At 45.7% G+C, this 24,958-nt stretch overlaps 1 protein-coding gene across 3 annotated transcripts in view; it reads left to right on the top strand.

The window, feature by feature from the left end:
* Positions 1-24,958, top strand: part of FAAH2 (fatty acid amide hydrolase 2) — a 195,339-nt gene that overhangs the window by 90,083 nt on the left and 80,298 nt on the right. For all 3 annotated transcript variants that reach the window (XR_014969987.1, XM_085630341.1, XM_085630339.1), the window contains exons 7-8: positions 9,791-9,908; positions 10,973-11,092. Coding sequence is in view for 2 of the 3 variants with exons in the window: in XM_085630341.1 (XP_085486467.1) it covers positions 9,791-9,908; positions 10,973-11,092 (238 nt within the window). In the remaining variant the exon portion in view is untranslated. The remainder of the gene's footprint in view (positions 1-9,790; positions 9,909-10,972; positions 11,093-24,958) is intronic.

The raw sequence follows: 24,958 nt of genomic DNA, 5'->3' as shown, positions 1-24,958 counted from the left end.
CTCAGGACTCCGTCAACACCCTCGTTCTTTTCTACTAGTGTGGTCAAATTTATGCAGAGTTTGTTTTATTGCACTTTCCCACCTCTACAAAAAACAATCTAGCTTGGGAATTAAATACAGTTCTAGGACAACTAACAAGTGAGACATTTAAACTGATACACAAGGCTTCTCTTGAAATTTTGTCTTTAAAAACAGCCTTTCTACTGGTCATAACTCTGCAGGAAGGGTTGGAGAAATTCATACCTCTCCAGTTAGGTCAATGTTTTTGAATGTCAACAAGAACAAAGTAACTTTGTCAACCAATCCATAAGTCATCATAAAGGTTCCAAAACCTTTCTTTCTGATGAAAACATGTAACTGCAGATTCCTCTCCTTTTGAATATCCCCATACGCCTGCTTAAATAGAAATGTTTTCGATCGCTCTCCCACGTCGACAGGGGGCGTCTGTATTCATGACGTCACTGCATCCATTAAGATTCCCGTTGGCGTGCTGGCTTCAGTTCCCTTTTTTTGTCACCTTTGATGCTTTGTGTTTTTTTCATACTCACCATTTGGGAATTGTCAAGTTTTTTCACTTTAGAGTGAAGATTTGTGAAAGATTTTGCCACTTCGTAAGTCAGGTTTTAAACCCTGCAAGGGCTGTGAAGTTCAGATGTCTATTACTTACCCTCATGACAGCTGTCTTTTGTGTTTGGGCTCGGATCATGTTGTTGAGGGCCTATCGCAGTTGCAAAAAACATTAATCTGAAGGCCCTGAAAGAGAGCGAGGCGAAATTGTTTTGGGCATAGTGAAAGTGAAAAAAGAGGTTATCGCAAATCTCATCCAAGATGCAGGTCTCAAACTCCTCATTCTTCAAAGCGATGTCATGAGCCTCAACATCACTCATCAAAAGACTAGTTAGCAAGACCAGTGTCTCCACAATCACCCTCGTAGGAAGGTTGCCAGGAGGTCACACTGACTCCATCTCCAGTGCTGCTGCCACCGTCGCCTTCAATGCCAGCTCCTCTTCCGGCTTCTTCTATGGTACCAAGCGGGACTCTGCCTTCTAATACAGTTCTTCGACCACCATAGGAACAAGTGTACCCAGACTTTCCAACTCCGGGTACAGCTCCCAGTAACTTTTTGAACGCCAAGTTCAATATTTTCATTAGGTCGATGTCTCCATCTGATGCACATGTGGGCCTCGTAGGTCCTTAACTTATTCCCTGGTAGGCTTTTCGATGCCGTACCAGCTAGTGCCTGGCTGACTCCGGTGCTGATGGAGGTCCCAAGGGAGAGGATGCCATCTCCTTTGGTATTTATTCCTCTAGAGGTGTCGCCGATGCCGCAAGTGATGACACAGGCGTGACATCGCAAGTGCTCCTTCTGACTGCTCCGTGCCATTGCGGACTTCCCCAGCGCCAATACCGGTGTTGTTGACAGCGTAATTTGCTCATGTTCATCTGTACCCTAGGCATACGTCCAGAAGAGAGGCCCAACAATTGGTGGAGGAAGTCCAATTTTTCTTTGGCGAGCATGACTCCCAAGAAGAAGATGGAGAGATTGTTGATTAGCCCTCAATGGACCCAGATTTTGAGGGGCTAAGAGAGGCAAGTTGTTTGGATACCTTCCCAGAATGGAAATTGCTATCTCTACAAGATTGTCTACCTCCTGAAGTCCCTCTGCACCAATCAGTTATCAGGAAAGCTGCAGAAATGTTAGATTTACCCCTTCCTACCATGGAATTGAAATCTCCTATCCTTACTGACCTGCTTCACTCTTCTTACCTCCACTACCCTCCAATGCGGCTTTGACAGTCTATCTTGGATATCTGGTAGAAACCAACAGCAGCCACAGCTGTGTCAAGGTCGATAGCCAGATGTTATAAACCGGCTCCTGGAGATCCTCTTTTTGTCCTCACATCCGACGCCAGAGTCTAGTTGTTTAAGCTTCATGCTTAGTATAGCTGACCCCAGGTTCATTTCCCAGCTCCATCCAAGAAGATGGAGCAGTCGACTAAAAGATTTTCTCGTCTGGAAGCATGGCTCTACAATCCACTAATGCTACCCGTCTACTGGGCAGGCACATTCATGCCCTCTTGGATTCTTCCCAGTCTGTTCCTAAATTGCCTGATGACATACAAGGTAATTGTTCGACATGGTCATTTTTTGGAACAATTTAGTGATTGGTAAGCTGCAGCCCGCTAGGTTATTCAGTCGGGACTGGATATGGCTGATTCTCTGGCAAGGAATGGGCTCTTTAATTCCTACTCGAAGACATGCATGATTGAGGGGTTCCGTTTTTTTACAGGATGTACAGAACACCCTCATGGATTTGCCTTTTGATGCTCTCACCTATTCGGGACTAAGGCAGATTCTGCTTTAGAACATTTCAAGGACAGCAAGGCCACAGCTCAATAGCTGGGGCTTGAGTCTCAGCCTTGGGATTATAGGCCACTCAAAAGATTTTGGGGCTTCTCCGGAGGCTTTTCATTTTGAGGGCGCCAGGAACGGCAGCAATCTGCTAACCCCCTCTGTAAGTCTTGTAGAGAGTGTGCTAGAGGTAGACACCAAGCCATTCCCCTTCTGACATCTTCCACCTCATCCTCTTCCTCCTCTGCTAACAGCACATTAAAACAGCCTTAGCTTTCCCATCTTAGAGCGTGCTTTGCAGGTGGTAGGACGGGCGTCCCAGTTTCTGCATCAGTACAGGCCCATACCTTTGGGTATTAAGTAATGTGGAAATGAGGTGTCGTACCCTTCCCGGAATTCCCCCTACCTTTTCTGCCCCAACGAAATTCCTTCTCTGCAGACCATCTTCAGCTCCTCCAGCTGGAGGTCCAATCCTCAATTCTAAAGGGTGCAGTGGAGTTGGTTCCAGAGCAGAAACGAGATCAGGGATGCTACTCACCTTATTTTCTGATGCCCAAGAAGGATGGTCGTTTATGTCCGATGCTAGATCTCAGGATTTTGAACTGGTTTCTCAAACAAGTAAAGTTCAAGATGCTGATCCTTGCTCAGGAGTTTCTTGTGCTGGAGAAAGATGACTACATGCTGTCAATCGACTTGCAGGACTCTTACTTTGACATCCCTATTCTGCAGTCTCACATTTCACGGTGTTGTCCCAACATTATCAGTTTGTGGCCCTTCCTTCCACTCCTCGGGTTTTCACGAAGGTGATGGGAGTGGTAGCAGCCCATTATGGAAGGTCAGGAATTCCAGTGTTCCCTTACCTGGGCATTTGGCTCATCTAGGCCAAATCTCCAGAGTAGGGGTTTCATCACTTGCCGATAACAACTCAGCTGTTGTTCAAATGGCTCTTTTCTATCAACAAGCCCAAATCTCACCTGGAACGCTCTCAGCGCACCCTGTTTATAGGGATAGTACTGGACACAAGTGTGAATTAAGCCTTCCCTCGTGCTCAGAGAATTCAAGAGATTCAGGATATGATCACAATGTTTCAGGGTGGAGCGGTTATTCTAGTCCTAAAGTTTTTATGCCTGCTCGGTATGTTCGCTTCCTGCACGCTGGCACATGAGGGCAGTCCAGTGGTGCCTCCGCAGGTAGTGGTTTCAAACAATGGAGATCTGCGAGCCTGTATCAAGATTTCCAGAATCACTTCAGTGGATCTCCATTGGTGAAGGTTTTTTTTATATTTGTTTTTATTTTACGGAGTTTTAGATAGTTCGAACTCAACCCGAAGGTATGGGGTATCAGAGCGCTTTACATAGCACCAGTTGCTTTACATGAGGACACATTCATTTTTGTTAGGCACGGCGAGATTGAGTGATTTGCCCAGAATCACAGGATGTTCAGTGTCATTGCCGAGACTGGAACCCGGTTCCCCAGATTCAACGTCGACCGCCCTAGCCATTAGGTCAAGTCCTGATTGACAATCTCTTTCAAGGGAATCCTTTTCACCCTCCTCCTCCGGTGTCCCCAGTCATAACAAATGCCTCCATTCTAGGATGGGGGAGCTAATCTGGGGGATCAGGTGATCAGATGCCTTGGCTCTCCAGGAGAACAGTTTCATATCCGTGTTAGAATCGCAGGCTTTATGTCTGGCTCCCAAGGCCTTCCTCCCTTCCCTTCGTGATCAGTCAGTCCAAATCTTGACAGGGAACACTACTGTGACGTAGTGCATCAACAACAAGGAGGTGTGGAGTTGTCTCTTCCCTACAGAGAAGCTTCACGACTCTGGTCGTGGACTCAAGATCGACAGGTTTGTGTAGTTGCAAATCACCTGGCCAGGGTACTCAACGTATGTGTGGACAGTGTCAGTCGTTGTTATTCTGTTGATCATGAGTGATGCCTCCATCCGGGGGCGGTGTTGATCATCTTCCATCTATGTGGAACTCCTCAGATAGACCTCTTTGCCACTTGGGATAGAAAGCACACTGCCCGTCGTTCTGCAGCCTCCAGTATCCAATGCAGGGAGCCTTGGGAGAATGTTTCAATTCAGCTGGAAATCCCAGCTGCTTTATGAGTTTGCTACCATACCCTTGATTCCTCACGTGCTGAGGAAGATTCGCCTCGACCGGGCCCGAATCATCATAGTAGTCCTGGACTGAGTGCGAAGGGTGTGGGATACAGACCTCATTCACCTCTCCCCGTGTCCTCAGCGGTCTCTTCCTCACAGGACAGACTTCCTCTTGCAGTCGCAGGGCAGATTCTACACCTCCACTGCCCCTACATGCCTGGAGATTAAATGGAGCAACCTGGATTCCTTTTCTCTCCCTCCTGATGAGGTGCATGATATTTTATCGCCCAGGAGACACTCCACCAAATCTGGGTTTGCTGGCGGATGGGTTATATTCGTTAAATGGTCTGGTGATAACTACTTACATTCTTTTAAGGCTTGTTTGTCTGACATTTTACGTGTTGCCCTCTCTTTAGCCCAGCAGGGCTGCACAGTTGCAACGGTTTAAGGCTTACTTGTCAGCCCTTACAGCATTTAAATGTTTATCGTATCGACCTTCCCTGTTTAAATCTCCTACAGTGTTGGGATTCAGAAAGGGACTTACAAATAAATATCCTCCCACTCCCTTTATTATGCTTCAGTGGAATCTTTTATTTTTTTTTAATAGTATTTTTATTAGGTATTAGGTATTAGGTATATACAGGACATACAAAACATTTGTCTGTCTGAGTCGCCCTTAGGTTACATGGTATAGGTTACATGGTATGTCTGTTAGCATAGTGTTACTTTTAGGTCGGCTCCACCATTGTTAGCTCGTTTATATAGTGACAAGAGAGTTTCTAAGGTAGGAGTGTATAGGATAGATTAGAATAAGTTGAAGGAGAAGGATAGGAAAGAAGCGCGATCGCATACTTTCTCAAGCTTAGGTAGTCCTTCAATTCAGGTCCTTGCCTTGGTATCTGACTGTATCTATTTCCACTGGTGGGTCATAAGGGACTAGCGCTTTGTCCAACGCTTCCCATAGGCCTCTGGAAGACGACTTCCACGGGGTGTATTGAGGTGCTAGGCTGTCTGCTCCTCTAAGGTGGGTAATCCAGTTGAGCCAGCTCTTGTAGGATGTTTTTGAGGAGTCTTTCCAGTTGTTTAGCACGAGTTTGGCTGCCGCTGTTAGGAGTAGGTACAGTAGTTCTCTCTCTCCCTCTGTGGGGAGGTCTGTTCGAATGAACGCTGTGATGAGCGAGGCAAAGTTCCTGGTGATTTTGCACATAAAAACGGTGTCTATAAAGTCCATAACCTTATGCCAGAAGATCTTGAGCCTTGGACATTGGAAGATCGGGTGTTCTAAATCTCCCCTCCCCGTGCCACAATTCCAGCATGTTGGGTTATCTCTTAGTGTGTGTAGTCGGGCTGGGGTCCCCAGCCTCAGTGGAATCTTAATCTGCTTTTAACTTATCTGATGTGTTCTCCATTTGAACCTCTTCATAGTTGTCCCTTGAGAATTTTAACTTTTAAGTTTTTCTTATTGCCATTACTTCTGTAAGGCGAGTTAGTGAGCTTCAAGCGTAAGTGTTAAACCTCCTTTCCTAATTGTTTTTCGTGATAAGTTGATATTGAGAACCAGGGCTGCTTTTCTGCCAAAAGTGGTCACTCCCTTCCATCTGGGTCAGTCCATCACTCTTTCCACGTTCTGTCCTCCTCCCCATCCAACCAAAGAGGAGGAGAGACTTCAATGCTGGGACCCCAAAAGAGCTGTCAGTTTCTACATGAACAGGACATGCAACTTCAGACTTGATCACCACCTTTTTGTAGGGAACATTGGAAAAATGCAGGGGAAAGCCGTTCATAAGAGGACTCTGCCGCAATGGATTGTGTATCAAGATAAGCTTTACATTGGAACACAAGGAGCCATTTAAATAGAGCTCATTCTAAAGAGCTTAGCCATCTACCTCTGCTTTGGCTACAGGGCTTCCTGCTGCTGATATCTATCTGTAAAGCAGCGGCTTGGACCTCCCTTCACACTTTTGCTAAACATTATTGGTTAGATTCCGAAGTGACGTGGGATGGTCTCTTGACTCGCTCTGTTTTACAGGATTTATTTATATAGACAGTCATGCACCCACCTCTGGGTGTTGGACTTCTCAGGGTTTCTGTTCAAAAGGTGAGGAATCAACAGGTTGATGCATCTATCAGAAGAACAAGTTACTTACCTTTGGTAACGCTTTTTCTTCCGGATACAGAATCTACCTGCAAATTCGTCACCGACTCACCCTCCTCCCCATCACATGTTTATTTATATACCAAAGGAACTTGCTTATCAATATTTAATATGTATATTTTTATTAGCATGTTAAAACGTTCATTTTTCTTAAAACAAAAAATTGCTCATACAATTTTTATATTTGTTCCATCCTTTCACCTAGAAGGAACATAAAAGAAATTGGGTGGAAACTGCCATCAGCACGTGAACAGGGCTCATTATGGCTCCTGTGATGTCACGCTGTAGATACCGACGGTCCCTGTCGCAGTAGGAGAACTATCGAAAAAGTATTCGTCCATGTTGGGGCATGGGGATATTTAGAAGGTGAGGAATCCACAGGTGGGTACTGTATCCACCGGAAAAAGTGTTACCGAAAGTGAGTAACTTATTCATTTGAATGAAGGAGTACATCTATCAACTTTTTACAGCTGCTGAGAAAAGGCTGCACTATCTAGAAGTCAAGAGATTCTAGTTTCAAAAGACTTTGGAAATACTGACTAGTTTGTATCTTATGGAAACTCTAACAAAAGTTATCCTTTGTCAAATCAGAGCATTTCAAGATGGATCACTTCATGCATTTCATAGTTCCGTAACAAAGCTAGCAAATCTGGAGCTCACTCGACAAGAGGCATGGCAGCAGTTGCGGCGTTGTAGGCGGGCGTTTTATTATGAGGTGAACTTGCCATCGACCCCACTTTATCTAGCATTGCTGTTTTGTCATAAATAATCAACTGAGATGCAAGTGGGTTAAGCAGTGCGACAGAATCTTTTCCACTGTTGTAAGCCTCATTACTGCTTAATCTAAGACTAGACACTGATATGAGAATCCTAATCCAAGCACGTGCACCTATGAAAGAGAAGGACACCTGTAGCTACAGTTCTGCACCATTGGTATATTTCATATCTTTACATCCACCCACCCGCCTCCCCGTTAATGAGGATAATACATAATTGCTAACAAACTTTGAAAATCAGGCAGTGAAAGCCTCTGATGAGGGTTGGAACCCTGGGCCCCTCCACCTGATTGGACTAAGTTTGGGCTACATAAAGAGGTGGATGGGCTGGAAATATATATTTCTGTTTGCCCATTAATTTTCAGTTTTAATTGTATTATTACCCTGCTGAACTAACGTGGGCTACTGGTTTCCCAGCCTGACGTAGGCAGATAATTCAAGCCTGTGAACCTAGAAAAGATTGCATTGCTGATGCACTGTAGCTACAGGTGACTATTCTTTTTATCAGCACTGATCAGCATTTTTGGTTCCCTTCTCAGACCTCTTTGACGAGGATTTTGCAGTTTCCTGGAGTGTTTCCTTACAGCCTGTGAAGTTCTCCTTTGACGAGAAGAAACTGGAAAATGATCTTCTTGTTCTCTGAGAAGATATGTGCCAGCGACGTAAGGATCATTTCAGAGTGCCTTGTGAATCGGAAACTGGCAGATGTGAGCTTTATCTCTGTCAGCGCTGTCTCATACCTCCATGGACTCTCCCAGGGAAGCATGAAAGAAAAAGTAACAGGAGTGCAGGTCCTAAATACTATTGACTGACGTCGTTGATGTCCACATTCACTGTCAAACGAACCATCAACTTCTGCACCGTTATCATTGATGTTGAGGCATATGATGTGACAGATGTCAGCCTTAAGTGGGTAGATAGTGGCGAAGAAGGATGTTTGGAGACCCATCACTGGGGCCAGTCACATAAAAACCTTTGATGTGAAGGAATACGCTTTCCAGCCACTCAACGTCGAACATGGGCTCGTAATTCTCTGATCCCCGATAGACACCCCTACTTTGTGTCACCAAGAAAGCATTGCTGGGTGAAGATCTAGGAGACTCGGACACTTCAGAGCTGAATGCTTGGAGAACAAATCCACCTCTGTTAGGGAAGTTTCAGTGAAGCCTCTTTCCTGCTGTTTTCTGGGAGGCATCTTAGTTCTGTTTACAGGAGGCCTTCTCTACGTTCCCTGAGGATTGTCTCTTTGTACAGAGTTTTTAAGGACTTCTCCTTGCTCTGTTTTCTGAGGGGGTTCTCTGTGCTGCTTGTGGGAATTCTCCTCACATAGGGGTGCCTTATAAAGGACAAGTGCTGGAATGGTGAAGGAGTGTGCTGCCATGATATGTTGGGGCTCATTTATGGGGTTTTCGTGTAGGGCATTGCAGCAAGGCACCTTGCTGTGCTGGCCTACGCCAAAGTGAAAGGGCAGAAATGCACCGTATTTAAGCAATACGGTGCCTTCCTGTCCTTTCTCTCTGTGCTGGTGCAGTTTTGGTAGCCTAGTGCCAACGTAGGCACCCTGGCACCATGCTGCAAGGGGGCCTGTGTTGCACGCAGGTTTGTTTTTCTGCAGGAAGGGGCACCTTCCTGCACTGAAACAATCCTAAAAGACGTTTTCCTCTTTCTGTGTGTGCTGCAGAATGCGGAAATAAGAAAAAACTAGGAGAAATAGAATATTTCTCCTTGTTATGCCTCACCTCTAGAGGTGTATGGATTTGAAATCTGGGGCAGTGTTTAAATCCATGGGTGTTGCACGGGAAACCCCACCGCAATGTCCATATAATGCCTTCCGGGCTCAGAGTAAGGCAACGCAGCTATTTACACTACCGCGCCTTACTCAAGATTCGTGAGGCCACTCAAAGCCACGCAGGGTGTTTTTGTATGGCTTCACAAATCAAAATGAGAGCCCTGCATCACGCATCTACCTTTTTACGTGATGCAAAAATGACGCTGGCATCTCATAAATAAGCCCTGTTATGTTTAAAGTAAGGAGTTGTCTGAGCTCATGGTGAGCACCTCAATTCCTGGCTAGTATTTCCGCCTGTAGCAGCAGCATGATTGATACCCTAAAGCCTGAATAGGTTTGGACGGCACGCTTCCTGAGAAGATCCAGTGAGAATGAAATGTTTATGGTTAAGTTGTCCAGAAAAGTATGAGCTATGCTGAGAAATTAGAAGGATCACGGAATGACTGTAAGGCTTGGAGCCCCTCCTTGCTTGAACAGCATGAAACTGTGAATAACCAAAAGACTACTAGAGGGGCTAGGACGCGTAGGTCTGCCTAGCAGGGGACAAGTGCTGAAGTGCTGCTACAACATTCTCTCCTCTCACAGCAGTGCTGCTGTTTTTGTTCTTTCAGGTTAAAGCTCGACGAAGAGGTGGAAATGGAGAGCATCAAGTTCTACTCGATGGAGCATGACGGGGGCTCTGTCTTTGTGTCTCCTGTGGACCAGGAGCTAATTGAAACACAGAGGAGGGTAAGCCTGGCATCTGGCTCAGAGAGTGACTCTTGGCCTGTAGCGTCCCCTGCTGGCGAGACTGGTTGTCATGAGCCACATAGTGTAATTTATAAAGATTAAGGTCTTGTAGACTGTGGTATGAGGGGAAGTCTCACCTATGGAGAAGACCTTACAAACTCCTGGGACAGCAGTAGAGTAAGGAAAGTCATATGATGTAAGTTATGAAATAGAAGGATCTGTAGAGTGATTGGGGGTAAGTTTTAGACCCAGGGGGTCCCTAAGGCTCTCATACCAGGGGGTATTAGCCCTATGATGTCCCTCCTCTTGAGTAAATTGGCAGATCTATGGATTAGCCGAGTGCTGTCCCTACAGACTCACAGAATGGGTAAGGCTTAGTCTTGTGGTGTCTCTAAATCCCTACAGACTGTAAAGAAAGTAAAGATGAACCGTGTTGGGCCGCAATCTTAATTAAGTCCCTACAGTCTCCAGGGATGGGTAAGGGTTAGCTCAGTGGTGTCCCTAATCTAGATTAAATGTATGCAGATGCTTGCTGGGGACTATAGATTAAGTGAATGGTAAATTCATGCAGCCTGTGATGGTGGGAGTATGGGTTAGCCCTGTGGCGCCCCCCCCTGTGTCCCTATAGATTCCAGTGATGGGCAGGGATTTAGCCTGTGGTGTCCTCGTTTAAGAAAGTGTTCATACTGACTCACCGGGGGTGGGGCGTGGAGGCTTTTGTTCCATGACTTTCCAGTGTCATTGATTTACTGTTTCTTGTAGGGAAGGGGGTTGCTGCTGTCAGCATCCTCATCTCCTGATAATGGGGTTACCTTAAAGCTACCTAGAGAGTGGATGTCCCCTGTGTACAGGAGGGTGTTCTTGTGCAACAGGACAGGGTACTTGCACTGGGCATCTAGGGGAGAAGGCAGAGTGGAATGGGAGGGCATTGAAGCATGCAATGTTTGATGTCTAGGCGTATGCCAGAAATAATTACCAACAGCTAGCACAAAGAGCCGCCTGGATTCTCTTGAATAGCAGTGTCTTTATAGGTAACATCTGTGCTTCTGCTTCTACTTACCCAGGTGGTGGATTATTTGCAGACAGACCTCGGTGTGGAGGTGCAGAATGTGGAAATCAAGAAGATGAGATACTCCTTTCAGATCTGGTCTGCTATGATGTCATCCAAGAGTGCCGACGGCCAGGTGCGTGCATCACCTCTTTTCAGAGAGAGAACATGTGTGGCAGGGAGGCCACTGACAACAACCTGCGTTTTTGTGAATTTGTTTCAAGTGCAGTCTTCTGAGGACAGATAGTATGTTGCAGAATCCCATGCAGGCAAACACTAGCATTGTGTAGACCTGTCTTATGCAATCCTCTGGAAGACGTCCTCTGTGGACGTTAACAGTGGGGGCAAGGGCTAGCATTGTGTCTAACTCTCAAGCTCTATGTAGAAGGCAGAGGCAGGCCATATATGGTATCCTGGCGTCTGGCTAAAGGCTGGAATCAAGCTATCCTGGCTGAAGAGGGGTGAAACCCCGAAACTGGTCCTAGGATGCTTGTTTTCAGTCCAGGGAGGACCTGGCTTGGCAGTTCGGACTGGACTGTTCCCATGAGGCACAGGGTCAAGACTGATTTGCATATGGCTGGGTCCAAACTGGAATGGCATGGTGAGCAAAAAAACGATGGATTTAGGCCCAGATCTCTGTACTGGGGTGAATGTATGACATTGTTCTGCATTCTGTCCATCAATTGTTGTTTTTGCATTTATCACCCCGAGTGGGACGGGTATGCTCAGACGTGGGTCCCGTGCTCTCCAGGCCACTGGAATCAAGCTTTCCTGGCTGAAGAGGGGTGAAACCCCGAAACCGGTCCTAGGATGCTTGTTTTCAGTCCAGGGAGGACCTGGCTTGGCAGTTCGGGCTGGATTGTTCCCATGAGGCACAGGGTCAAGACTGATTTGCATATGGCTGGGTCCAAACTGGAATGGCATGGTGAGCAAAAAAACGATGTTAGGCCCAGATCTCTGTACTGGTGTGAATGTATGACATTGTTCTGCATTCTGTCCATCAATTGTTGTTTTTGCTAAAGGCTGGTGTTCACATGATTTTTAATCTTCTCACCTCGGAGGGCACTGTGTTGGTCTGTCGCCAGTAGGAGATAGTGCAATCATGGCTGTAGACAAAGGCTGGCATTGTGTGAGCACTTGAAAGAGCAGCTCAGTTGTGTGGCACACTACCACACAGGTAAAGACGTGCCTTCGTACAATCTAGTTTTCAGTAGAGAATGCAGCTCATTGGACACCTCCATAATTTGTGCAGGAATGTGTTACCTAAGCAAGTTCTGACGGTGTGTGCCTTTCTTCCATGGGCCCTGTGCCTCCAGACAAACAGTAGAACTATCAGCATTTAAAAAGGCTGGTGCTGTCTTAGCTCTGATGTATAATAAAGTAACAATGGTGCTGTCGGGTGAAAAAATTCCTTAGACAATTGCACAAGAAGTCATTGGTTATTCATAGAAAGCGATCAGTCATAAGCAACACACATACAAATACATGTAGGGTATTGTGAGGTTTTTTATATAAATTGCGTCATTCATATATATATATATATACCCCAAAACATTTGAAAGGCCGTCAAAGCACACAGTTAGAGGACTCGGGAGGCCAGAAGGCGAATGTTTATAGCAGTTCTGCGAACTGAGTCAATTCGTTTTTCGCAGACTCCTGCAACTGGTCCAGGGGTTAGCGTCGACGTTTCAACCCAGGGTCTGCACTACTATATGGTCAGTGCGGGTCTTCATCAGGACAGGGACAAGTGAGTGACAGCCTAGAAGACAGTTATTCTGGGCAACTCAAAGTGACATGGAATTGTGTGGGAGCGTAGGTATCTTGCAGAGTAACCTCGCTCGTTGAAATGTCCAGAATTCTCGAGACATCTAGTGCAGTTCTCAAATTAGAGTCATTAGCGCGGCGTGCTGCAAAGGTTCGGTCAAATACTTCTGGTTACGATCTCTGTTACGAGTCAATGAATGAATGGTTGGTCACGGGCAGCAGGCGAGAGTCCTGGCTCATCAGTATGCATCAACAGCAGGACTCGGTGTGAGCCTGCTGATATGTGAATGCGGGACGGGGGCACGTGCGCGTGTACGTTGCCTAGCAACTGACGTCTCTCATGGCCGGATCAGTAATGCTCACACTGTTCAGTCAGACATGATCTTACGTTATGCTTGGGTCATCTTCTAGAATGTTAAGCCCCCATAGACCACAAGGGGACTTCAGTTCTTTCGTCGTATCATTGATTACTGAATTCCATTGTTTTTGCAATGTTTTCCCCCTTACATTTGCTGAATTGGAAGCATGCTCCTTCGTGCGTAACCACAAAATCTTTTGAGCCCATATCACCTTTTGAACCCACATGTCTTTTGTGGATAGTCACTGTGGGCTCAAATTATTTTTTTTTACTCTGGGTGGATTGACTGTCGATATTCCCAGAAGGATTGTCCCCGGCCATTTTCCTGCAGCCGACTCAGTGATATCCTTCTTCGTTGATCTACGGCATGATGCCCTCTGGGTAGCTGCTCACGCTTTATCAATACAATATAATAACCTTTCTCAGTAATGTTGAATGTCGGTATAGGATCACTCACACGTAGGTGAAACTTCCCGGCCCCATCAGCAGCTTTCCAAAATAGCGGGGTCTACCTCGTGTAGGTTGTCTGATGGATATTTCTTACTACAGATTCTCTTTCAGGGGATCTACATTGATAATCATAAGCATGGAATAGTCTCACCCATGTGCTAGATCCCGGAGCGCTTCTTTAAAATGTATCTACTTAAGTGTAGATCTTCGCCTTATTTCAGGAAGCTCAAGTTTTAACCGATATATTTGTAGTATTTTACTGCCTATAAAAAAGACTATATTGGCTAATGTATTTAATTTACTATTAAAAAACCCAAATTAATAATCAAAATTAGGACAATTATACAAGACTAGCTAATTCTCCCAAATATCTCATTCACAAACCTTTTTCAAAGGGAATGGAGAAGAAGGAATAGGGCAGTGTAGACACATAGGCTGCAGACATGCATATATAAAAACGGCACCTTTAAGGGCTCGCAGCCCTCCAGCAGCCCATCGTTCCAGCAGATGGCGGTCACCTCAGTGCTTTTTTCCGGCTCCTGGTGACAACATCTTCGAGCACTGAGCTTGGCCTTTATTGGCTTTTCTTCTAATAAAAATCTTTACAGATTGTAATTAATTCAGCTTCACCCGACGTCTTTAGAGTCCTAGAGTATTTCTCTGTCATTATCTGACAGGAAAATGTGTGTTTTAAGGCAAATAGAATACCATCGTTATTTGCCAAATGTCCCTCCTGACTGCCACAACCCAAGCAAATGTGAACACTGCAGGACCTTTTACAAGCGCATCCTGAAGGACATGGGGAAAAGTTCGCCTTCACGGAAGACAGAAACTGCAAAGACCGCACAAGGTGCTATCTTGAGGTAGGACGTCACATAAGCGACATCACCTTCTGAGGACTCCATAAGAGAGAGATCCAAAAAGAGGAGAAGCTCCGAAAAAAGATGATGTTCTTGTTCGCCATTGAGAACTACGACGTCGAAGCAAGGTACAGTGGCAACATGCTTACCGTAAATGGGTGGGTCGACGTTGAAGAAGAAACACCATTCAGTGTTGTGAGAAACTATGACGTGGAGACATCAGAGACATGAGATGTCGAGACCCACAGCATCTGTATTCTCCATCTCCAAATCTGCTGATTGGATCAGAGAAACGAAAGCATGAAGACTTCCAGCACTTTCAGATACACAGTACTCAAGAGCATACTCACCATCATCACTAGTAGTCATTCCAGATTTTCCACACTCTTCCCCGTCTCACAAACCAGTTCCTCTAGCAGACACTCCGCATCCCTCACCTCCGCCTCTTCCTCCGACTGCGGTGCCTTTGGGACTCACTTTCCACCATGCCCACTGATAATACCACTGTTAGAGAGGAGGAGGCAGATGATTATAGCAGTCTGAAGAGTGCCTTGATTGAAGGGTTTGGCCTAACCACTGAGCAATACAGGTTAAAGTTCAGGGATACCCAAAGGGCACAGAATCAAGACTGGGTAGACTTTGTAGATTGTGCTACTAAGGCTATGGAAGGTTGGATACAAGGCAGCAAAGTACATGACTATCAAGGATTGTACAATTTGATTATGAGGGAGCAGATCCTTAATAATTGTCAAAAACAGCTTTTACACCAGTACATGGTGGACTCTGATCTGACCTCTCCCCAAGAATTGGGAAAGAAGGCTGACAATGGGTCACAACCAGCGTAAGCCCTAAAAATCAGGGTGGTGACCAGAAGAAAGATTCTACCAAGTCCCAAGAGAAAGGTGGGGATAAATCTAAAGATAAGTCCCCTACAGGGCCCCAAAAGTCCTCCCCTGGGGGTGGGTCCCAAACTCCTTCTTCACCAGAAAAGAAACCATATTGCCATGTTTGTAAAAAGCCTGGCCACTGGAAAACTGATCCCAGTTGCCCCAGGATTGGCAATAAAGAAAATGTTCCTCCAACTAATACTACTACTCCTCCTGGTACTACTAGTAGTAATCCCCCAGGCGGTAGTATTGCACCCAAAAAGTTAGGTGCATTCTCATGGGGAACAGAGGTGGGCCCTAATTTGGACAGGTCCCCCTCACAAGCCTCCTCAGTCTGTGATGGTGGCATGGGATTTGCCACCTTTACCATGGGTCCCAACCCTTAAGACAAATACAGACAGGAGCCCTTGATCAATGGTCAAAGAGCTTGGGCATTCAGGTACACAGGGGCTAGTGTCACCATGGTGACAGGGAAACTATTCCCCCCTCACCAGCTTTTACTTGAGTTTAAATACCAGGTGACCAACATAGATGGTATCAAAACAGATCATCCCATGGCCATAGTCAATCTCAGTTGGGGAGAGGTCACTGGCCCAAAGAGAGTGGCAGTGTCCCCAAACGTCCCTGTAGATTGCCTGTTGGGCAATGATCTGGAACTTTCAGCCTGGGCTGAAGTTGAGATACAGGCCCATTTAAAAATGTTAGGCCCCCCTGAGAAAGTGGGTGGGGCTGTGATGGCCACAGCCCAACCCCAGGGAATTTTGGAGTGATGGAGCGTGAAATAATGGCCCAATCTCCTCCACAAGAGAGCACAGGGGTTGAGGAACACCTCTGATGGCAGGGGACCCTTCCAAGGTGGTACCCAGTCTGGAGTAGGTAACCTGCCCCTCTCTACCCTGCCTCAGTCAGCCCAGGGCTGCATAGGTCAGGGAGGTCAGTGGACCCCACAGGGCCCCTTGTCCAGAGGAACCCCCCCGTCAGCAGATTAGGGGCAACCAGTCTAGTAGCCCTAGCCAGGTAAAAATTCATCAACCCACTGAGGGATCCCCCATACCTCTGTGGAGGGACCTACCCCAGAAGGACTCTGTTGGGCAAGGGCAAACCTGGGACCGAAAGGTTCCAAACCTACCATGTCCCTCCAGTGTTCCACACAAAGGGACCCAACCCCCAGCTGTAGGCAGCCAAAGTTTGACCCTTAGAGAAAAGTGCAACTCAGTCATGGAAAGAGAGGAATACATGGTGACCAGTGATCTGAGGAAGCTGAGACCAACTTTATTAGGGCCTCACTTCCCTACTCAGACACCTCACCAGCCTTTGTCTTTAGCAAAACACACCACAGGTAGTGATTCCCCATGGTGGAGACCCTCTCATACCCTTAGGGTGAGGTATAACTTAGTAGACCATAAGACAGGGGGTAACCATGCTAGTGCAGGTACTTCCTTATATGGCCACTTAGTCAATAAAGGCTCAACTGGCCAAAGTTAGCCTTATTTCCTTTCGTTGGTGGGGGGGGGTATGTAAGAAGGTGGAATCTGACTACATGGTTGCCCCCACTTTTGTCTTGGGATTTTGATGGTTTTTGACTTAGTTTGGCTGGGAACCTGCTATTCAGGTCCCCAGCCTAGCTGCTTCCTCTCTAAATTGATTGCATGTACTTTAGGTACACTCCAGATTGGATTCTGGGGTACCCTTGTGAGTCCCTAGTATATGGTATACTATGTACCCAGGGCATAGGTACCCCAGAGGCCTACCAGGGGCTGAAGCATGTGTTGTGCCACCCCTGGAAAGCCCGCCAAAATGACACCACAGGTCTGCTATTGGAGCCTGGGTAAGGTGGTGCATGCACCCCTTACTGAGGTATAGGTTCACTATACCTCACCTATCACTGCACATAATAACCTATCCGTTACCCCTATGGCAAGCCTTATCAACCCTGAAGGCAGGATGCTTGGTTATATGTGAGAGGGTGCCCAGGCATGAGATGAGCCCCTCTGCAGCCTTCGGAATCTCTTCTCCGGTGTTGTCAGTGGTGCAGCCTGACCATATACTCTTAAGTGCATTTTATCTGAAACGGTTAATGCTAACTTTGGACTGGATGCGCGGAAACATGTCATGTTTGGTGTCAAACACCTTGGAATAATACCCCCACATCAGTTCTTCATGTGAAGATATGATCCCACCCTTCTAGAGGGAGAGACATGGCAGTACTGGTATACCCGGTAGAAATCTAATAGAGCCCTGGCATCACAAAATGGATGCTGCAGCCACAGTCACAGGTCTGGCCTCCTGCTGCTGACCGAAACTCCGGCAGGGGAGGCCTGGACAATAGGTTTCCTGTCACAGGGAGGTGTAACCACCTCCCAGACAGGATGATATGTATTGGGGCTGGGTGGGAGCACACTCAGAGTGCTTTGAAGTCCTGCACTGGGGGCACATTTGGTGTCCCTGTGCATAGTCCAGCTCAAACCGGTTCAGAGGCTTCCTGCTCTGGCGTGAAACTGGACAAAGGAAATGGGTGTAGCCACCCCTCTTTCCAAACCCTCCCATTGGTGGGTCCCCAGAGCTAGTCCAACCCCTTCCTTCCTTAGGTATAAGTAGGGAACCTCTGTAACCAGAATTTTAGATATCCCTGGACGAATCTCTGAAGCTGAATCCTGGAACTTTGACGCTCTACTAAAGACTAGAGGACTGAAGAAATCTCCCTTGGGGTCAAGGAGGGACTCCCTTGCTTGGCAGGCACCAACGAAGCATTTTGCCGGTCTGCATCTCCGAAGCTCCCGCCGGACTCCAAAGTATTTGCAGCCCAGGAAGAGGATTTCCAGACATCTCAGAGGCCGGCCCGAGTCCCCAGCAAAGCTGAGACCCGCAGCCCTCGTGAGTAGCGCGGAACCGGAACTTCTGGTCACCGTGCACTTTTGCAAGTGCATTGACTTCTTGACGTCTCTTGAAGTCGTGCTTGTGGTTACTTGCCCACCTCGAGCAGAGAATCCAACGAAGATTTTCGGCCGCCATTTTGTGTCTCTTCTCGAGGTCCCTTCGCGATCCCTGGTCCGTCGACTGGTGGGACCCTGAGAGGGTAACTTTGATTTTCCTTGGGCTTCCCTGGTTGCTCCAGACGTGCCCTGACTCCCTACCAAGTGGTGAGTCCCTTAGACCTTGCTGGTCTGCGTGGGTTGCTGTTGCCAAGGCTTGTTGTGTCCAATCTGGGCACAGATGCTGCAGCACTTGACATCCTTCGTGGGACAGCTCAAATCTAGCTCCTGGTCATCCTCGACGCCACCTGGTCCTCTTGGCTGAAGAGTCAAGCTTCACCTTCTTCACCTGAAATCACCCGACATCGGTGGGCATCCGCCTATCGTCCTCCTGGTCACTGGCTAGTGACCCACACTCTGTCCCCTCTGCATTCAGGTTCTTCTCGACTTCGATCCAGGCTTGGATCTCTTTGTACACTTCGCATCTTCCCGGCAGCAGCACTTCTTTGCCAGCTCCCATTGAAAACGACGACGCGACCCAACACCATTTGACATCTATGCACCCGGCTCCCCTGGGTGAGGTAACTCGAGTACTCCGATGCTCCCGTGGGTGTTGAACCTAGAACTTCCTAAGTCCCAAAGGGTTTGGTCCTGACTCATTTCTAAGTGTCCCTAATCTTTAAAAATCTAACCTCGACTTTCCCCATAGAAGCTAACGGGAGCTTGCGGCTGTGTTCTCACACTGCACATGGCCCCCGTGGGTACCCTGTGTCACTTCCTTGGGGTCCCAGCGATTCTACAGACTCTAGGCCTTGTGTCTAGTTAAGTTGTGGTTCTTATACCACTATTTTAGTATATGGTTTGGCGTGCCCCTAGGGCCTGACGTGTATTTGTGCTATTTTACTGTAATATTTGAAGTGTAACTTATGTGTTTTGACCTCTAGCCTTCAAAAAGAGACTAGCAGGGTGTGTTTAGAAATAAATACATATATTTGATATACATGTACCTTGTGTGGTTGCCTTTCATTTAGCCATTCAAGAGATTATAGACTGGTAAAACAAGCTTCTTTACATTCCGTCACATATTACATCACTCATGACATGGTCAGTGGCATCACTCTTGACATCACTGATGACATCATCCTTGTGATAGCGTGGCGGTCGCGCGAGTTATAGTTATCTGAAGTAACTATAACGGGGGAATTTCATTGGTTTTTTACGAGTGAAATATCCACCTAACTAGAACGTGTGTGAAACCTATGGTTTTTTAAGTGAATTTGCAAGGTTTTTTAAATGCTAATTCCTAACTATAACGTGTGTGAAACCTATGGTTTTTTCAGTGAATTTGTATGGTTTTTTAAATGCTAAGTTATGTATGTATTATTATTTTTTTTATATATTTATTTTTCAATAAACTACGTATTAAAATATATATATATTTTTTATGGGTTTTCACCGTACGCGCACCCCCGCGATTTAAAAAAATATATATATTTAAATGTTTTTTTCTGCCTTCGGTGTCCTTCAGGGACCCCCTGACCAAGGCTAGGGGGTCAGGAACTCTCTACCCTGCCCCCTTTTCACGTTCGCCACCTTCCTTTTCCACTCTCGCACTGAAAACAAACAAAATGGCGGCCGACACTTCCTGATTTCGACCGATTCGAACGTTGACTGACATGTAACAACCAATCAGAATTACGCTCGCGCACGTTAGGGTGCGCGCACCGTGCACGTACGGTGCGCGCACGGTGCGCGTCTATAGATATGTATGTGCTTTTTACTGCAATTTTCTCTGGAAATACTGAACAGATTGACTCCATATATGCAAAAGGCACTTCCCTGACCTGAGGACTACCTCTCTGCCAAATTTCAAGTAATTCTGTTCAGCCGTTCGGGCTGTACCTTCGACTAAAGGTCCTATGGGAAAATGCATGGGGAAAACGCGTTTGGGAACCCCCCTTTTTTCTCGGCCCCCGCTTGATGAATCCCCCCGAGACTTTCAGGGTAGGAGCTGAGCGGAGCGCCCCATTAGTTTTGAAAATTTCGCGAGGATTCATCAACCGGCGCCAAAGTTATTCAAAATAAAATGTTCAGATTTCCTATGGAAACACGGTCCTAACTATAACTATCTACTGGCGACCGCCAGTAGATAATATACATACATATATATAATCTGCATATCTATATAAATACAAATCTAAATGCATGCATACATATATATATACATATATGCATACATATGCATATTATGTACATGAAAGTTTGAAAAACACTAATAAAAGCAAAGCTAAAAAGCCACCTAATTACAAACAGAATTGCTTTAACTTAAACGAGGGCGAGACCTATTGCATTTTCAATGCTTGTTATTAGAGGTTTTCTGTATGAAAATACCTTCCATCTTATCTTGTGCTCTAGAATATATGCTGATTAATAATTGGCAGGCAACAAACATAGGAGAAGGGAACCTGCTACGTAAAATGATAAATGTTAATCAAGCGGTTCCAGTCCAAGCATTACGTCTGGAGTTGTCTTTAGTCAGCTCCTTTGCTACAGCCATTGCAAATATAATAAGGTGGACGTATAATTTATTGCACACCGAACCAGGATCCTTAAGAAGCATACTAAAGCTGGAGACTTTTAAAAAAGAGTCGCGGCAATATACTTTTAATAAGAATCTTAGCATAGCAATAAATCTTTCGCACTGCATGATAGCACTTTTAAAATCTTGGACCCCCCACACACCTGAGGTTATTCTTTGAAAACTTGTCCCCAAGAATAAGCCATGATCTCTATTTCAAGCATTGTTCTCAATTAAAACAGTATGCACAGTACGCAGATACCGCAGAATATAAAACTCAGCAAGCATATCTGCCATGTACATTGGTTCACAGGGTGTGAGGCTGTGGTATTTTAATGAGCCTGTGGATTTTACTTTTGAAAGACTTTATGAAGAACTGGAACAATTCTGACAACACTACAGGTTTCTGCGATTTGTGTAATGAAGGTGCGCAAGATATACCACATGTATTGTTTATTTGCCCAAACTTAACCCTGGTAGAGGCTAGACGTCATCATTTAAAACCCATCTGTCTCAGACACAATATATCCACTGTACAAGGTCTAAGAATGTTTTTTTAATAACCACCTAATGAATAAGTCGGCTATAATCTGTTTACATTTTTTTTTTTTTAATTCCTTTTATTATATTGCTTAAAACCAAGACACACGTCATGACCCCAACTCATACAAGTGTTACATCTCCATAAGTGACATTCCATCTGTTTACATTTTTAAAGAGTTTCTTAAAAATATTTTAAAGGAGAAGCATTATAACTATTTTTATAAAGGAAAAGTATATTTTTTTCTTTATTTTTTGACCTCAGTAGTGGTCTAAATCAAATTAAATAAAAATCTTGAAAAGTATGCCTATCTGCAGCATATATGTCTACTTTGCCCTATTCAGATTTTTTATTGTTAATTTGGTCGCTTGGATAATAAATTAAAATACTTGGCCACTATAGCCTTTTTTAAGCTGCCAAACTCTTTAAAAAAATTCTATATTAAAACTTGGCCTTCCTGAAGAAAGGCAAAGGTCTGCAATTAATGAAATGTATTTTAAAGACGTGTTCCGGGATCCCACACGTGTCTGGGACCATTTATAGGTTATGATTTTAATGGAGATTGCCCTGAGAGGGAACTAGGGTTAGAGGTAAGAAACCATTCCTGCTTCGCCGTGCCAATATTCCCCAGGTGTCAGATTGGATCCGAAAAATTAAAAGCAGTACACCGCCGATGCCACTCCACTCTGGAAGTGATATGCGAAGCCACATATAAGTGCTTCCTGTGCGGGCTGATGTCAGTTCTGTTCTTTATTTGCCTTCTCACGCGAATCCAGAGCTATTTCTTCGTAGTCTGATGAGATTTTTTTCTTCAAATGTTCAATTTTCCCAGTGCGCAAGGGAAAATGTAATCTCCCAAAACTCGCTGGCTAAAGCCTTGTAGGGACTGTCGTAAACAGATGCCTGTAACCGATCTCTATGAGGTTTGCCTGTGGTACCCGGGTTCTGAACACAATTCCAGGGCCTGTGACAGCTGTAATCAGAAGAATCTGGAGGCCATACGAGATGACGAGGAAAACATCCTAAGTTGTCAAACATCAGAAGATTCCACACAGTGATCAGCTGAGGTAGAAAGAAAGGTCCATTTGCCGGTCTCAAAGTTGTTACTGCAGCAGGTCTTTGTCACGGTCAAAATCATCAAGAAGTCCAAAAAAACCTGTTCTAAAGAAGACAAAGTGTAGGTAAATGTAGAACTCTTCTTTATTCGTCTTCACACCACCACAGGTTCCAGACAGCTGGAGTGCACTGTGGAATGTTGGCAAACAGAGACCAGGACAGTACCAACTGGGACAGGGAGTTGAGGGGGGTCCGGAATGTACCATTGAGCAGAGATTACAACACACCTCCTTGCACGGGGAGAAAAAAGGAAGAAGGGAAAGATGGAAAGAGGAGAGCGAGAAAGAAACAGGGAACTAAGCGGGGATAAAAAGAGACAAAATGCAATGCATGAAAAAGCAAAAGAGGGAACTATCACTTTACACAATAATCACTAACCCACACAGGAGTGGACTTGGTTCTCATAGATCTCCTGGGCATACGTAACGCTGACTCTCTCTCTGTATTAGAGCTGTGATCAACGTCACCCCATTGATTGTGATGAATGATTCTGTCCATGCTCCAGGTTTGTTAATTCTCTAGTTGGACAACATTTTCCCCACTTTGGATATTCTGCAAGGCTCAGAGAACCTGGACGCTTCTCTTCTGCGTGGTTTGGACAGGTCCACGCGGACCCATTCTCCTTCTCTGAACACATGGGATTTGACGTGCTTGGTTTGGTCATATCTGTCTTTCTATTTGGTCTGTTGTTCGTCCACCCTTCTGGAAATCTCACTGCGGTTGACCACACATCTATCGTTCCTTTTTAAACCTGGAGGAGACCATCTCGTTTTAGGGACGCTCCCTTTGAGAGAGGTGAACGGGGAAATTCCTGTTGCACTATTGGGGGTGGGGCGATAAGCCCAAATTGTCTCCATTAAGGCAGAGTTGGCCCGTGTTCCCATAACTTCTGCCCTCTGATGGCATTCTTTGACCATATGGTGGATCCACTCTACAAGTCCATTTGCACGGGGAGAATACAAAGCTGTCTTGTGATGGTTGATGCCCCTGTATGACAGAAACTCTTTCATATTTTCAGAGGTGAATTGCACCCCATTGTCTGTAACCAGGGTGTCAGGTATGACCTCATCACAAAAAACACTTTCCAAGAACTGTGTGAGAACTTTCGTGTCGATCTGATGTACACATTTATACACAACCCAACGAGTGTGGTAGTCTACTAACACTAAAATGAAGCGTTCTTTTAAACATTTCAGGTTGAGAGGACCTATGATGTCAAGGGCCAATTTGGTCCATGGCCTCTCCGGATCCTCCACCGGGGGCAGTGGAGGTTTGCGGGTTTGATGAATCTTGTCACTGCGGCTACAATCTAAACAGTTGTTCACAACATTCTCAGTCATAGCATCCATGCCTGGCCACTAGTAGTCCAAGCGAATCTTGTTCTTGGTGAGGCTGCGCCCCAAATGACCTATGTGAGCCAGTTCCACTATTTCCTCTCTTAGATTCTCAGGTGGAACCACTTTCTCCCCACGGCAAACAATACCTTCTTGTATATTCAACTCTAGTCTTATGTCCCAGTATTTACACAGGTTTGCTGTAGCATTACTTTTAGTAGCAGACCAACCATTTCTGAGGAACTCTTTGATTGAACCCATTTCAGTATCAGCTTGCACCGCAATGTCCCATTCCTCCTTGTTCAAACAGGTAAGTTGGAGTATGACATCATCGCAATCATCCGAAACAGTTTTGCATATGCCCACTGGTGGAGAATGGGATAAGAAATCAACAACAATGTTTTGGGAACCTGGCACATACTTAACACTGAAATTGTACCCTTCATGCCCTAAGACCCATCTGGCAATCCTGGGGTTGGTGCTAGTTGACCCTTTTATTGTAAATGCAAACATGAGGGGTTTGTGGTCAGTCTTTACAGTAAATGGAATACCCCACAGAAAGAACCGGAAATGTTTGATTGCCCAATAGCAGGCGAGTGCCTCTCTTTCCACTACCGAGTAGTTACATTCTGCGCCCTTCAGGGCACCGGAGGCAAATGCGACCATCGGTTCCTTACCGTCATCAACTTGGGTGAGGCTAGCTCCCAGGCCTTTGTTGCTGGCATCTGTGCAAAGGATAGTGGGTTTGGTGGGGTCGACCCTTCCCAGGGTTGGGGCAGAAATGATCCATTCTTTTACAGTTTCAAAGGCATCATGACAGTTGTCGGACCATACAAAATGAGTTCTGGATTTTAGCAAACTCGGCAGGGGTTCAAGTATTGAAACATCATTTTTGATGAACTTGAAGTAATATTCGTATAGACCCAAGAATGACTTGAGATCTTGAACTCAAGTGGGGGCAGCAGTGCCACGAATAGCCTCTACCAGGTCTAATTTGGGTCTGATACCATCCTGAGAAATGGTGTGGCCAAGGTACTCAACGGATCCCACTCTAATGCGACATTTTTCCTTTTTGAGAGTGAGACCAGCTTTTCCCAAATTGAATAACACCATTCTGAGAGTGGAATTGTGTTCCTCCAGAT

The sequence above is a fragment of the Triturus cristatus genome, chromosome 10, assembly GCF_964204655.1.
Source record: "Triturus cristatus chromosome 10, aTriCri1.1, whole genome shotgun sequence".
Taxonomy (NCBI): Eukaryota; Metazoa; Chordata; class Amphibia; order Caudata; family Salamandridae; genus Triturus; species Triturus cristatus.
This window is presented reverse-complemented; position numbering and strand designations above follow the sequence as displayed.